The sequence below is a fragment of the Gambusia affinis genome, linkage group LG22 (assembly GCF_019740435.1).
Source record: "Gambusia affinis linkage group LG22, SWU_Gaff_1.0, whole genome shotgun sequence".
Lineage (NCBI taxonomy): Eukaryota > Metazoa > Chordata > Actinopteri > Cyprinodontiformes > Poeciliidae > Gambusia > Gambusia affinis.
The window spans coordinates 3,650,433-3,666,027 of record NC_057889.1 but is presented as its reverse complement, the minus strand read 5'-3'; the positions used below and the strand labels follow the sequence as shown (position 1 = coordinate 3,666,027).

Here is a 15,595-nt window from a genome sequence, read left to right as displayed (position 1 = left end):
CTCAAGAGTTAAAAAAGCATTTGGTAAAAATGTCAATCAAAATATCATTTAATATTTAAACATTACATCATTAGATGGACCAGAGCATAAGATTATGTGGACATTTTTTTATTTTAAAAAACCAAAATGGATATAATAAATAATACAATTTATTTGATTGTGCTATAAAATGATATGTGCCTGGAAAATACAGAATATTTTATGGAAGACTTTTAAGTCTGTAGGTTTCCCACAGTTTTGTCCTACAGACAAACGTCATAGAGATGGGATCTCAAAACGAGTCTTTCTTAAATATTTTTTTCATCCATCAGCTCCAACAATGTCACAGCTTTCTGCTGGCGATGAGGTGCAACTACAGTCTCTCCTCAAGCAGCTGCTGAGAAGCATCAGCGACAAGATCTCTGGAGCGCCGTCCACTGAATGTGCCGAGGAGATTCTCCTTCACCTGGAGGAGACCGATAAGAATTTCCACAAGTAAGTTCTCAATAACCATTGAACTACGCAAACTGTAATAACAGAAATAAGTTTGTTTAATGGAAACACGCTAATTTCGGAAAGAAAAAAAACAAACTCGTGTTGTTCGATACGGTGGGTTTTCGGACATATGGCAATATTTGTGTTCGCGTCACGTGATCAACAGCCGGACGTTACAACTGGCGAAAACAACGAAGAAGACGTAGGAGTAGCCTACTACAAGAAGTAAATAGTAGGAGGTTGGTGGTTTGTTTTTGTTTTGCTTTTTTTTTTAATTCATAAAAAATGACGGATTCAACACGTCATTATAACGTGTTGAATCCATAGCTGTTCTGTAAAATGGCCGACCACATTTTCCCCAAGCCGCCGCCTACAGAGCGACTAGCCTCTGATGGTTGATAGACGACTATCGCTAGCGCCATGGCTGAATTATGAATATAATCTTAATGATTTACCGTGTGAACAATCTTATTCACGCTTGGTTTTGATTTCATTTCAAACACCGCAGTTATAAAATTTTAGCATTTGCAGAATATAGACAAAGATTTGCGCACATTTGCTGCGCTGGTTGCTGTTTTTGGATTTAAATTAATATATAAGGGGTGATTTTTAAATTTTTTTTTTATTTGTTTGTTTTTCAGCTATGAGTTCGTCAGATACCTCCGCCAGCATGTGGAGAGCTCTCTGGGTCCGGTGGTGGAGGATGAGTTACAGAACCTGACCAGAGGAGGACAACATGTAGTCGAACCCGGACAGGACACCTCAATTCACGCCGTGACTCGGAGAACTAGATACTCGGCTCAGTGAGTACAAATCACAATATTCTGTTTACTGTTCAAGAGTTAAACGATGAACGATCTCCTTGCTTCTTGTAATATAACTTTATTTGGTGTTTTTGCAACTTTATTGTTTTACATGTTTTTATGACTTTAAATAAATTATTTTTATTTTGATCCTAACACTCCATTGTTGTCATAGATGTAAAAAAAATATATATAGTATAGTAAAAACAAATCTTTGCACACCAGCCGGTAAACTTAATTTTGCTCTAAACTTTATTTGCATTATTTTGTTATAAACCAAAACATAAAATGTAATTATGTTGGAACACAGTTTAATTTAATCTCCTGAATTTAAACATTATTTTGAATGTTTGGAGTTGATTAATATTGAGTTATTTATCGAAAGGCTTCCACTTTCTGCGTCAGGTACCATCAGATGCTGCAGACGTTAAAAGCCACCATGATGGTGGTCGTAGAGTCTCTGATCAACAAATTTGACGAGGACCAGCTGAGAAAAGAGGAGATGCACCGAGAGATTGAACGCTGCCAGTCCAACAGTCAGTTCGCTGATAACTGCTCAGACAGCGACTCCTCCTTCAACCAGGTCAGACGCAAGAAAAAAAAATTCTAAGTTAGTGATCTTGGTTTGTGTTTTTCCTTTATTGTTATGATTCACTAAGTCATGGGTGTCCAAACTTCATGTAAAAAACTAAAACCACAAAATGTTTTATTGAATTTTAAAAATAAGCATGAAATTATTTTATCAAAGAAACAAAATAGTCAGATTTTTTTTGCAGGAAATGAAAATGTAAATCATTATAGATCCTTTTTTTTTTGCATGTTTTCTTTATTGCAATGCGGAAACCACTTTACTCATTTATTTTGGACTCAACTGAAAAAAAACCTTAAATACTTAGTCTTTTCTTAACAGCAAAAACATGCTTTTTTAAAAATAATGTAAAAACAACAGCAGATTTAGGTGCTTTAAAAGTCTACTTCAGTGTATAAGTTAATAAACAAATGTGGTCTTATTTACTATTAAATTAAATTAAATAGAAAGCAGAAAGTGTCTTATTAAAAGATAAACGATTTGTGTTGTTTCTGACATTTTTGTGAGAAGATTTTCATTTTGTCCTGCTTTAAAAAGAAAAAAGTCTCCATGTGCTTCTAGGCCTGTCGCAGTAAATCAATTAATCACATAATAAATTGAAATAAAATCAATAATTTCCATTTGCATGATTTATTGTTTTTCTATTTTCTCTCTTTCTACAGAAACGAGATGATAAAAGTCTTCTGTCTGGCACTTTGGTCTCAACTGGCCTTTTTAAAAAATCTCAGTTTTGTTTACAGACTTCATAATTAATTTTATTTGTTGTTTTGTTTATTTATTTTGAATATTTAAACTGTCTTCCAGTCCCAGTGTTAAATGTTTGTTAGAATTTAACGTTTATTGATCTTTGACAATGTGCTCTTGGATTATTACACCATTATGTTACTTGGAAAGAACAGCAATTTCATAGTTTATAGAAATAACTTTTGGGACAATTTATCGTAAAGAAAAATGTATGATATCATCAGGCCCATCTGCACCCACTACCCACGCTAGTGAGACAAATTTCTATCACTTGGGGACACCCCTGAATTAAGTTTTTGAAAACATTTACACTCCAATATCAACAGGAGTGAAAGTTCTCACTATCTCATGCTGCTTTTTCCTGTAATCCATAACTGAATGTGTTTGAATGATTATTGTTTTATGTTTCCAGAGCTACGCCTTCATCAGACAGGAGCAGCTGCAGCTTCTGGCTGAAAAACTTGACTCCAGCAAGCCCAAAGAGGTAGAGAAAATGCTCTAGAAAGCTCCACAGTTTGACTCGTAAACCAAACAGATCGTTTGCTCCGTAAATCTAAAGTTCAATGAGATCACTAAGAAATATACTCCAACAAAATTTACACACCTAATTGAGTTTGGTTTATGTCTCAGCTCTCCAGAGTGAATTGCTTGTGTTTAGCTGGATCGATGGGGCCATCGTTTACAGCGTCCGGTGTCGGCGTGACGAACAGTTTGTGTTGTTTTGGCTGAGTGATGTGAATCTGTTCAGGTGCGACGTGAGGCTCTGCAGGCTCTCTGCTGCGCTACTCCGTCCGACGTGCTGAGCTGCGAGAGCTGGAGCACGCTACGCACGAACCTCTGCTCTGCTCTCACCGAACCCGACCTCAGCGTGAGTCCCAGACGAGGCAAAATGTTCATGCAACTTTTTACACCTGAGTGTCTGGTAGGCTCAATTAGAGATGCACTGATCCGATATTAAAGGGGCAGTACTACTGTATGTTAAATAGAAAACACATTCTGCACCTTTTTTTACCTGAAATTCTTCAGATCCTCAAGTGCAAAGAAGTCATCAAAGCACAATGGTGCATTCGGGCCAGCATAAATAGAAAAAAAAACTCAAACATTTTGAGATTAATCTCTGAAGTGTTCTAGAAAAAACTTTAAAATTTGAGTTTGAAAAGTCAAAAATAACTTGGAAATCTCTGAGATTAATCTCAGAATTTCAATGTTTTTTCTAGAAAATTTCCAAGTTTGAAAAGTTGAGAATTTGTAAAAAAAAAAAATTTTTTTCAAATTTTGAGGTTAATCTCAGAAATTTCAAAGTTTTTTCTAGCAAATTGAGCTTTATTAAAGTAAATAAATAAAAATCAGATATCTCTTGATTCCCATTTTAAAATCATATCATGTTGGAAAAAAACTTTATATAAATATACACATTGAGGTTTGTGGTTGTAAAGTGATAAAATGTTACAACTTTTGCAAGGATTATTTTTTTTATTTATGTTTCTGACACTTTTCTGTTGTTTCCACTCCATCAGGAGAAAGTCCTGCAGTTTTTCGCTAAAAGCTTTTCTTCATCGCCGCTAAATGTGACCAGAGAGATTTACACCTGCTTGGGTCGGCCTCTTTTCTCTCACCTTAAATAGAAATGTTTTAAATTAAACTCAAATACTATGAGGTGTTAGTAAAATGACTGTTCTTAGACTCGCAGGTTAATGTTATCACTTTTTTTATCTTTGTGTGAGCAGCAAAGAGTGTGGAATCGGCTTTTCTGTCTCAGAGGTTAAGCTTCCCAACCAGATCAGCTGCTGTCGACATCAACAGTCCTCACATCAGTCGTCTTCTCAAACAGGTGCTGCCAACATCTTTAGCGACCTCCTAACTTGAAGGAACATTTGTTTCATGTTTAACTTCCCATCTCAGATTCGACTGATGAATGATTTCCAGAAGGAGGTGACGACCTTCTGGATCCGTCACCCGGAGAAGTGAGGTTTCTTTCAGGGTTAATTTTCTCTTTAAATACTCAAACTGTGAAGTTTTTAAATGTTTTTTCTATCTTCCTTCAGATACATGGAGGAGATTATAGAGAGCACTTTCTGTCTTTTGTCCTTCCATCATGACCATGGCTCAGCTGGAACAGAGAAAACATTGGAACCGATCCATTTGCTGTCCTTACTGGACATTAAAGCCACCTGGTTTAATAAGTGGATGGTGTGTAGGAAATACCTTCTGTCCAATCTGATAAATGGTTTTTTCTGCACATAGATTCACTGCTAGCTAGTAACTAATTACATTTACTTGAGTAACTTTTTGGAAAAATTTTACTTGAAGGAGTACGTTAACTGTGCTGTACTTTTACTTTTATCTGAGTAATTTTACGTTGAACAACCTCGTTTTTACCAAAACGTTCCTAGACTTGTAAAGGAAAGAAACAATCATTTTGCCTAATTTTGTTGTTTATATCAAATATTTTAATTTTCGTCCTTAAAATATGAAAATGTCCACATGAATTTACACTTTGATCTGTCTGATGTAATTTGTAAATAATAAATGATTGTTTTTTTCAGTTACTCAGCATTTGACCAAATACATATTTATTCCTACTTGAGTGATTTCTTGTACTTTTTGCTTTTACTCAAGTAAAAATGTGCTTACTTTAGCACATTTTCTGACTTCTCTACCCACTTCTGCATATTTTTACCTCGTATTCTTCTTCCTTCTCTCAGCATGGTTACTACAGCAGGACGGTGGTTCTCAGGCTCCTTGAGAGAAAATATAAGACTCTGGTGAGTGATTCAGTCATTCACATCTCAAGCTGTTTCACAATCACACTATGGTGGAATAAATTAATGACTTTGTTTGTGTTTGCTGCACTTTAGCAACAGGCATCATCCATGGAAATGTATTTAATGTGAAAAACATGAAAGGGACTTGTTATTTTACACATTTTTATTCTTACATTTGGGTCTCTACTGCTTCTGCCAATGCTTAATAAAACCACCTGCCTGTTTTTTTTGGTGACAAGTTAACGTTTTCACTGTCTGAAAAGTGAGCCGTTTCAAAAACCTTCATAATGTTCAGTCACACTGTCCCGTTACCTAGCAACCACAGCGGGAATTCCGCACGTTGCCTAGCAACCCAAGCTGAGTTCCATCACATTCGGTCAGCTGGTTTTACTGCTGTATGCGCTGTACAATGGCTGCTGGAAAAGACAGGAGCCATTAGCTGTTGACTTACTGTCAGGAAAAACTTTCTGCGTTTTTGTTTGCTGTGCAGGAGGCTCTACTTTAGCTTTTCAAAGATGTATCGTTGCGTAATAATCCTTACCAGCTTCTATTGCTGAAAGTGGACTGCATCTTGTCTATGGCCTTTATATTTAAAAAATAATTTTTTTTAAACTTTTTTTCCAGATTGTATCGGCTCTTCAGCAGTGTTTACATTTCAGTGAGTCCTTTGAACGTAGTTCAGGTGAGGCTGCTGATTCTCATGCGGAGGACTCCAGTGACCCTGGTGAGAAAAACAGAGTGTAAACCGAGAATTTCTTCAAATTAACGCAAGTGTTCATGTGATCAAACCTTAACTTGTGCAGGTCCACAATGCACAAACAAACCATCAAACTACAACAGCCTATTAGGGCCACTGTATTTAAAAAAAAACAAGAACATTTCTGGCCTCCAAGAGTAAAAAATTTACCAGAAAACTGAAATTTCTGAGTTTGGAAAATTGTAAATGGAAAACAAAAAAAGACCTCTTGATAAATCTCCAAAAAATATTTAGAAAAAAACTTGGAAATTTCAGAATTTCCAAGTTTTTTTCCAAATTTCCAAAAGTTAAACTTCTTTACTTTAACAGTTTTTAGATTAATCTAAGAATTTAAATTTTTACTACCAAAGTTTGGACTTTTGGAGCTCAGATGTTTCCTTGTTTTTTTTCTAGAAAATGTCAGTGTAATCTAAAAATGTTTGTGTTTTCTGGTGGAAACTTACTATTTAACTAATACAGAATCATACTGGGTAGTTCATTCAAAAACAGTTTTCTGGTGAATTTCTTGTATTCTATCATAGATTTGCTGTTAGTTCTGTAATTTCTTGAGTTTTTTTCGTGCAGCAAGTGCTGCCCAACCTTTGATGCCAAAACAAAGAGAAAAATCAAAGATATTAAACTTCAAAATATCTTGCTAAAGTAAAATATTTATTATAATATTGTATATTTAGTATGATATCGAAGAGATAAAAACAACGAATGTCTTCAGAAATAAAACTTTTCAGTTTTGATTTTAAAACAACGTGGCCCTCAAGTTTTCTCAACTTAATAATTTTGGACATGCCACTGATTTTTAAGCTCAATTGTTTTTGAGTCATTGATTATAGATGGGAAAGAAATCAGTTTCTTTATCTCCTAATCTGCTGCATTTGTTAATTTTATTAATAAAATGTTCTTCTGTTTTGCTTCATATGCAAGTTAAAGTGGACGCACGCTTCCTTCCCACATTTATATCCTTCAGTTTGGTCCATGTAAAGTGGAACTGCAATGTTTTGGTCTGAGTACAAAGATATAAATTCATTAATTATTCATATTGTTCTCATTTTGCTTTCAGGTTTGCTACAGAGAGGCGTTTTTACCAGGAGGGATCTTGAGTATTCGTTCTTTGTTCACTCTTTATGCATCCTGGGTAAACTCATCATCTACACCAACGGACGAAAACTCTTTCCTATCAAAATTAGGAAACACAAAGGTGTGACTTTTGGCTTTCTACATATTTAAAACATCGATTGTGTAGTTAAGGTACAAATAAGTGGTAAAGTTGGAGTTGAGGGCTCTAGCTCTTTAGTTTTCTATTGTTCTAGGGGCGATTATTGCAATCAGATTGTGACTCAGGAATGCTTGTAGTCAGCACTGATATGAGCCACTCCCTTCACTCCTCTGATGCAGGAACTTTATTCCTCTCCATCCCACCTTTATCACAAATAAAGTTACATAATCCTGTTAATGGAAGGAAATGCGACAGACGCATCTTAAACTTTAACGGTCTGAGACTTAACTGCTGTTCACTCTGTTCCCAAGTTGTTGTTATGTAATCAAGTTAATGAATTAAAGGAGTTGAGAAATTATGTAGATTGCAAAATTACAAAATCTTTTTTTTTGTCTAGTTTCTTGTGCAAATCTTATTACAGTGAAAATAGGAGTAGACTAACTTACGTTTAACAGATGTATGAGCCTGATTTATGTTAATAATACTGAATAATCTGGAACTAGTACTTTATTTTATCAATATTAAGCAATTACTAATTTAGAACAAGCTCCTGTTTCTTTGTGGAAAGTTACTTGTAAGTTAGTTTTTATATTAAGATATTTGCTCTAGAAACTAGACCAAAAAAACAAAAATAATACCACAGGAGATAGTGGAAACCAACATTTTCCAATAAAAAGTGAATTAATTATGCATTATCTGGTTTGCACATTTCATCCTTGCCTTCAGGCCTTAATTTAAATCTTGTTTATCCCAACTAATCGATGTTTGAGAGTATCTGCTTCCTCTTTTTTGTAGCACCCACTCCCTTTTCAAAATACACAGTATTACACTGCAAAAACACAGAATCTTACAAAAATATTTTTGGTGTAGCTTCTAGTACAAATAGTGCACTTGAAATAACATAAAACCTACAAGTAAACAAGATATTTGAGTTTGTTTTAAGTCAGTAATTCCAAAAAAAAGTTCTAGTCCCACTGGCGCCGTCACCTAGCAACGCCAGGCAAGCCCAGCCCGTCACCTAGCAACGCCAGGCAAGCCCAGCCTGTCACCTAGCAACCCAGTTTGAATTTTACTGACAGATTATTTCTCTGTAAATAACATGTGAAAAATGTCTTATTTGTGAAACAATCTGCCAATGAAACCATAATTTTATTTGATCAATATTAATGAATTATTGACCTAAAACAAGTTCCTAAATCTCACTGAAAAGTTGCCTTGTCAAAGTTCAAGTGCACTAAGATGTTTGCACTGGAAACTAGACCAGAAACACTTGGTAAGATTTTGTATTTTTTGCAGTGCAGGAGCAATGTTTGAAGCAGAGTAGGACAAAAGACTCAACAGAAAAAACCTGAATTAATTTCACTAATGCAAAACATTTTCTCATTTTCTCTCATATAATTATGGAGAAATGCGACTATTTAAGAAAAATCTAAATATTGTATCTCCAATTCCTGAAGTTAGCTAAAGTATTTCAGAAGGGAGAAAACACCATATTTGACAATTGGTTCTGTCTTATTTGGACAATTTCCAAATCTAATATCTTTGAATCTCGTTCTGCTCAATAAACGTTGGGCAAATTTGAGTGAGCAACCTTTTTATTTTACAGTGTAGACACAGAAGAAGCCTGGCTGATTGCTGCTGTTTGTGTTTCAGACCCGGTTAGTCTGACAGACCTGCTTGTCATCCTGATTAACATCATGTATCGACACCCCCGACCTTCGAACGGCGACTCGTCACTGACAGGTGTGTCACATGCGTTCCCAGACGCAGAAGGTTTGTCCATGAGTCTCCGATCCTCCCTGATGAGACAGAAAAACACTCCTCAGAACAAAGATTTTATCAGCTAACCTTGTACTGACTCAGTTACTTCTGTAATAGTTCTCTGGGGTTTTTATGGTCTGTAATGTTGTAGACTCAGGAATTTCACAACTGCAGTTTTGCTGAGTATAATCGATAATGTTCTCCCTGTTGATTATCATTCCCTTTGGCTGCTGCAGATAGTCATGCTGAGCAAGTCTTTTGCTTCATCTGTGGTATCGAAAGATAACGAGTACACTGCAAAAACACAAACTCTCATTAAGTCATTTTGGTCAAGTTTCTAGTGCAAACATCTTGGTGGCCTTAAAATAACTTCAGAAAGGAATATGAACTTGTTTTAAGTCAACAATTCCTTAATTTTGGTAAAAAAGTATTAGTTCTACTGGTAGATTATTTCAATTACAAAAAGACATTTTTCCATGTTATAAGTGAAAACTTTTGAGTTTTCAAACTCAAAATTTCCGAACGTCAAAAATTTTCCACTTTTGAAAGTCAGAAGTTTCCATCTGTCTTTCTAGAGAATTTCAGATTAATCTCAAAATTTCCAGTTTTTTTCTTCCAAATTTTAAATTTTTGAAACTCTTCAAATGTCTTTGTTTTGTTTTTTTGTTTGTTTTTTAGAACATTTCTCAAAGTTTTTCCAACTTTTTTGTAGGGAATTTCTTTTATTTGGGAAAGTCTCAACTTTTCAAACTCAAAAATTTCCTGAAATTTCAGAGATTAATCTCAAAATCTCCATTTTTGTCTTGAAAATGTATGACTTTTGAAACTGCTGGATTCTTTTTGTAGAAAATTTCTGAGATGCTCAAAAAATTCTTATTTTTTTATTTTTTTATTTTTTGGAAAATCTCAACTTTTCAAACTGAGAAATTTTCTTGTTTTTGAAATTATTCTCCAGATATAAGTTGTTTTTTTTTTCCTTTGGTGGAAATGTACCAAAGACGAAATACGCCGTCGTAAAAACCACCAAAAACATTTAATCGGAAAACATATTTTGAATTTATTGACATAATTTCAATTAGCGCAGATCTATGGTTAACAGAAACGCAGCTGCTGTTTCACAGCAGACCATGTGGACATTATGTAACGTATTTAACCAGTTTGTGTTTTGCTTCATGCCTTCAGGCTCGCTGTCGCCCAGCTGTCTGGTGATGGAGGTGCTGTGGATGTTATGTGAACGAACAGAATGTGCTGCTGATTGTCTTCTCCAGACTCCTGTTATTGAGACTCTGCTCACACCTGTTGTTGCTCTCCTCAATGCACAACAGGTCCGTCTCTCCAACACACCCTAACACACTTTATGAGCTGATAGAAACCAAACTGGGGGCCCAAGTCCAGTCCTGCAACTTTTACTTACATTCCTGCAACAGAACTCCTCAGTTCCCTCATCCACATTCAGTCCTTCAGTTCTGCAGAAACCCAGTAAAGATCCATTAATTTGATTCAGGTGTGTTGGAGAAGAGATTAATCTCAAACTATAGTAGCTCTCCAGGACTAGACTTGAGCAGCGCTGTCATAAAACAAAATTATAGCTCATAAAGTCAAAGTCACGGTTTAATGCTGCTGTGTCGAGACGAAAGAAATCATCCCTTTTCTTTTTACTATTTCACCAAAAGAGCTGCATGGGACGTTGGGTATTTGATGAAAACCTAATGGAAAAGCATCAACGCTGTAGGGGAAATCAGGTGTACCGTATAATGTAACAGCAGATTAAACCACATTTTGCATCAATATCTTAAATTCATGCAGTGTCTCAGATTATTGCAGAGAAACTTCAACCCACTTCAATTTATAATGTTGGTTCAGTCCATTTAGAGCTGCTGGTATTTATTGATCTACAGTCCAAACTGCATCTTTAAAGTTAGATAATTCTCTTTTTCAGCCCTGTTGCTTCCCCGTTAGTAGATTTTATTACATTATTGTGTTGAGTGGACTAATTTGAAGTAGGACTGTAACTAACAATTATTTCAGTAATCGATTAATCGAATAAAAAATGCAAACAAATGAAGATTTTTTATTAAACCACGTAAGCCAGTTTTTATACATTAGAAATACATTGAAAATGCAAATAAACAAATTACTCAGTTCTTTTTGAAATAAGAAAAATACAATACAGAACCATTATTTTTGCGTTTGCTGAAACATTTTTACATGTTTTTATCTTTTATGTAAAATGTATACATTTTTGGAGGCGATCCTAAATATCGATCATATAAATTTTTTGTTGTTGTTTTGCACACAGATTTGCTTTGTTTATTTTAAATGTATATTTTTTGTCTCATAACAAAACAATATGATAAAGTATTGTGTTTAAAACGCATACGGTCTAAAGTTTAATGATATCAAACTTAAGTAATAAAAAGCATCGGTATCTACGATACTGACCCTGTATTAACTTGGTATCGGGTCGGAACCAAACTATGTTGTACTGCACACCTCTAGTATTACATATGTAAAACTTTAAATTTAATATTTCTCACTTAAACTGCTGCATTTAAGAAATCTGGAAAAATAATTTTTGTAAAACAATGATAGACAAACCTTTGTTTCACTAGTACCGCTGTGTTTCTGAAAGCTCTTAGATAAATTTTATCATTTGTGTTCATATCTGTTTATTTCCAGACTAACTTGAAGAATCCTGCAGCCACTCTGATTCTCATCGCCGACGTTTTGGCTCGCATCGCGAACACCGACAGAGGATTAGCGCTTTTCCTGTACGAGAAGAACCTTGTCGTTGCCCACAGTGAAAAGTGAGACACTCCTTACATATCAGGATTAAAAAAATCTACTTTATGTTTATTATTATTTGACCCTTAAAGGTGCTTTATGAATCTGCAAATTTGTCCCACCAGCGTTGGTGATTGATGCAGATGGAGGCTTTAAAAAAATTTATTAAGACAAAACTATAACCCACTAATTAAAAACTCACAAAACTGTCGGATGCAATACAACGTGTTGATCTTTTATAACCAAGCTTTCTGCTTTCTCTTTGATTTCATGATCAATAAAGACCACATCTACCCACCACCAAGTATTGGGGATGTTGTAGAGAGAAAAAAAGGAGTAAATCTGGAGATTAATCTGTTTTTTGAGGAAAAAAAAATAAAACTTTGATTTTCAGAAGTTGAAAATTTTTTACTTTTCAAACTCAGAAAAATTTCTGAGTTTCTTGGCAGAAATTCACTTTAATCTTTTTGTCTGTCTGTAATGCCTTTAATATGTCGTCATAATCCACTGCTTTGTACACTAAAGCAAACATTTCTGATCCCAAATCTGCTTTTATTTACACTATTACACCTCTTTCAAATAAAGGCTGACCTAAATCATGTTCATTAGATTACATCTTTTTCAGTTTTCTTCGATTTAAAATAAATTATTAAAGTGGTTGCTGTACTATCAATAAGGAAAATTTGCAAAACCCTGTTGATGTTTTGGGTCTATAATGATTAGATATTCCTTTCCTTCAACAAATCTGACTATTTTATTTGTTGGACTAAAATATTTTGTGCTTATTTTATTGAGTAGAAAAAAAAAAGAAAACATACAGCTGTTTGCTGTATTTTAGCAACAGAACATTTTAATGAAGCAACTTAAATGTCTTTTTGTTACCTATAAACAGAAAGTCATCCATCCATCCATCCACCCACCCACACAGATATTGGTCTTTATCTCTTACTGGGTGTTTCCTGTTTCCTGTGCAGAACCTTCGCTGCTCACATCGTCGTCCAGTTCACCTTGAGGCTGCTGAATAAAGCCCTGCCGTCTCTAAGTGAATCAGACACATCTCAGACGTTATGCGGAGCTTTCATCTTTGTTTGTAGACAGATGTACAACACCTGTGAGGGTCTGCAGGTCCTGCAAACATATGGCCTGCACAAAGCCATCGCTGCTGCCTGGAAGAAGGTACAACTGCAGCATCCCATGGTTCATGCTCCATCTCAGTCCTACAGACAACTAAATTGGTGTTTTTGTAAAAAATATTTATTTAAGGGTGACATATTATGCTTCCTTGAACGGGTTAGGATTGGTTCATAGGTGATACAAAACATGTTTGTGACATTTTTTGCACAAAATCAAAAAATTTCAGAATGAGCTGTTTTAGGTTCTCTGTCACTTTAAATCCAAATAAGCTGCTTCTTCCACGTCCCCTAACTCAATTTTACACTCACATGTGAAAATGGCTTCAAGTAGATGCACAATTATATAACTGTACATCTTTGAAAAGACATAAATATACTGAATTACTAATTTATTTGATAACTCTGCACAAATGCAGCACATTTAAATATAGAAGTAGCTTTACAGGCTTGGTCAAACACACAAAAACAAATTTAATTTGTTCCATCAGCTCAATTTAAAAGAAATGATAAAGAACTTACAAAAACAATAGGTTGACTTTCTTGTCAAACATGTAAAAAATAAACTGCAGCTGTTCTTTCAAATGGGTTAGAAAGTGAGATTAGATTCTAAATATAATGTAAGATAAATAATAAAGCATAGAATTAGACTGAGTAGATGGATTAGGAACATTGTCGTCAAGAACTTTATTCCATATAAAGACTGATACAGATATTAATTTATTGATGCATCTCGTCACAATCCCACCACTCAGCTGTGACTGAACATGCAAGCAGATTCCTCTGCAGATGTTTTAATCAATGCTCCACAAAAAGCCAAAAAGTTAGTCGATCATTTCTTTTTATTTGCTTCCTTCGTCTTGCTATGACTTTGTGACGATAATATCGACTCTCATAGTTAAAAAAACTTTAAAATAGAGCGCTGGATGTTGCAGAACATCAAGGCTGAAGGACTGAAGTTTATAAAATGTGACGCAAACTAAAAGCGTTTATAAAACATCCATCCAAATTACTGCAAAACTGTGATGATATCGCCGTGATTCTCTGCCGATATTTAGTTACGGAAAAACACTCAAAGTAATTTTATTATTATTTTGATATGATGACTTAAGTGATTTCTTCTGGTCTGAACTTTTCACTTGTTTTTGTTTTAAAGACGAGTTCTTTATCAGAAAGGATCCCAACTCCAGTTTCTGGATCCTGCACTGGACCATCTACCCAGGAAACGGCAAACATGTGAGATCACACACACATGATTTCAATCACAAAATTACAATTAAACAATGCTTTACTCATTATTTAATATTCACTTGACCAATCACAGCAAAGAATTTAACCTTTACTGCCTTTAACAATTGTTCTCATGTCAAAAAAATAAAATAAAAAAGTCATGTAGCTTCTGTTATTAATAACAGTAAAAGCTCAGAACTGCTGGACTCAAAACCCCAAAAATAACGGCGGCTGATAACAGACCTTTGGATCCATTACTGTGGAAAACTGTTGATGTGATGTGTGGCCCAGAAGTATTAACAATTGACAAAAGATCATAAAAACAAACTTAATTTATCAGTTGATCTCAGATAATCTCCTACAGTTTATTCTTATTCGTATTGAACTAAATAACACAATGTTTTAAAATATTTCTTTTAGAGCCATCCGATATTTTTTCCATCAAAAAATGTGATGTTATTTTGGATAATTGTTTATAATAATTAATTGGTGATTGTTTGTTTTATTTTGTTCTGAACTGCTTAAAGTGTCAAAAGATAAAATGTTTTTGCCTTTATTATAAGAATCCCTTTATAAGACTAATAAATATGTAATAAACAAGTTTTTAAGATGGGTCATAAATTGTCTTGAACAGCCTAAATGTGGACATTTCTCAGTACAAAAGTTTTTTTGTTTCTCTTTGTGGATTTGGAGCAGGCTTGTCTGGGAGGAAACTTTGTTGGGCAGTCTGCTGAACTTTGCTGCGACCCCTAGAGGCCTTTTGCTGCTACAGCAGACAGGTGCCATCAACGAATGCGTCTCCCACATGTTCTCTCGCTTCACCAAAAAGCTGCAGGTAAACGGTGAATTAATAAAATCTGAACCTTTTTTAACATTTCTCCCAAACCTGATGTAATCCTCACTCCTATGCCTCATCTGTTTACTTGTTGGGTTTATTCAAGTTTAATTGTAATGCATATTTCAGCATCAAAGGGCTTTACATAAAAAAAAAACCTCTTAAAAACATTCCCCGAATCAAAGCGATTATATTTTTTATATATTTAATATCTGTATTAGACACTAGACTATAGAGCTGAAATGATTAATTGATTTAAAATAGTAGTCGATTAATTGTTAAGTGGAGTATACACTGAAAAAATGTCATCTTCTTGAAAAACCAAGTTATTCAAAGCAGTAATTAAGCCAAAACTGTGCATTACATATATAAATTTGCATTTAAGATAAAAAAATACCTAAAATTCCTAAAGTGGTAAAGTTTTAGATTCACTTGGTTCAAATTTTATAAATAAGAATCTCCCACTAAGTGCCGTTTTCTATCAATTATGACTCAATCAACGGATCAGTCCAA

The 15,595-nt window shown here is 34.6% G+C and overlaps 1 protein-coding gene across 3 annotated transcripts in view; it reads left to right on the top strand.

Moving 5' to 3' along the window:
• Positions 1-15,595, top strand: part of tbc1d32 (TBC1 domain family, member 32) — a 61,121-nt gene that overhangs the window by 2,121 nt on the left and 43,405 nt on the right. For all 3 annotated transcript variants that reach the window (XM_044106126.1, XM_044106128.1, XM_044106125.1), the window contains exons 2-19: positions 312-474; positions 1,116-1,277; positions 1,683-1,860; positions 3,023-3,094; positions 3,359-3,478; positions 4,128-4,206; positions 4,338-4,441; positions 4,513-4,574; positions 4,656-4,800; positions 5,316-5,375; positions 6,000-6,099; positions 7,187-7,324; positions 8,996-9,085; positions 10,286-10,428; positions 11,783-11,910; positions 12,862-13,063; positions 14,174-14,253; positions 14,944-15,082. In XM_044106126.1, the coding sequence (XP_043962061.1) occupies positions 320-474; positions 1,116-1,277; positions 1,683-1,860; positions 3,023-3,094; positions 3,359-3,478; positions 4,128-4,206; positions 4,338-4,441; positions 4,513-4,574; positions 4,656-4,800; positions 5,316-5,375; positions 6,000-6,099; positions 7,187-7,324; positions 8,996-9,085; positions 10,286-10,428; positions 11,783-11,910; positions 12,862-13,063; positions 14,174-14,253; positions 14,944-15,082 (2,157 nt within the window). In that variant the 5' untranslated portion in view covers positions 312-319. The remainder of the gene's footprint in view (positions 1-311; positions 475-1,115; positions 1,278-1,682; positions 1,861-3,022; positions 3,095-3,358; positions 3,479-4,127; positions 4,207-4,337; positions 4,442-4,512; positions 4,575-4,655; positions 4,801-5,315; positions 5,376-5,999; positions 6,100-7,186; positions 7,325-8,995; positions 9,086-10,285; positions 10,429-11,782; positions 11,911-12,861; positions 13,064-14,173; positions 14,254-14,943; positions 15,083-15,595) is intronic.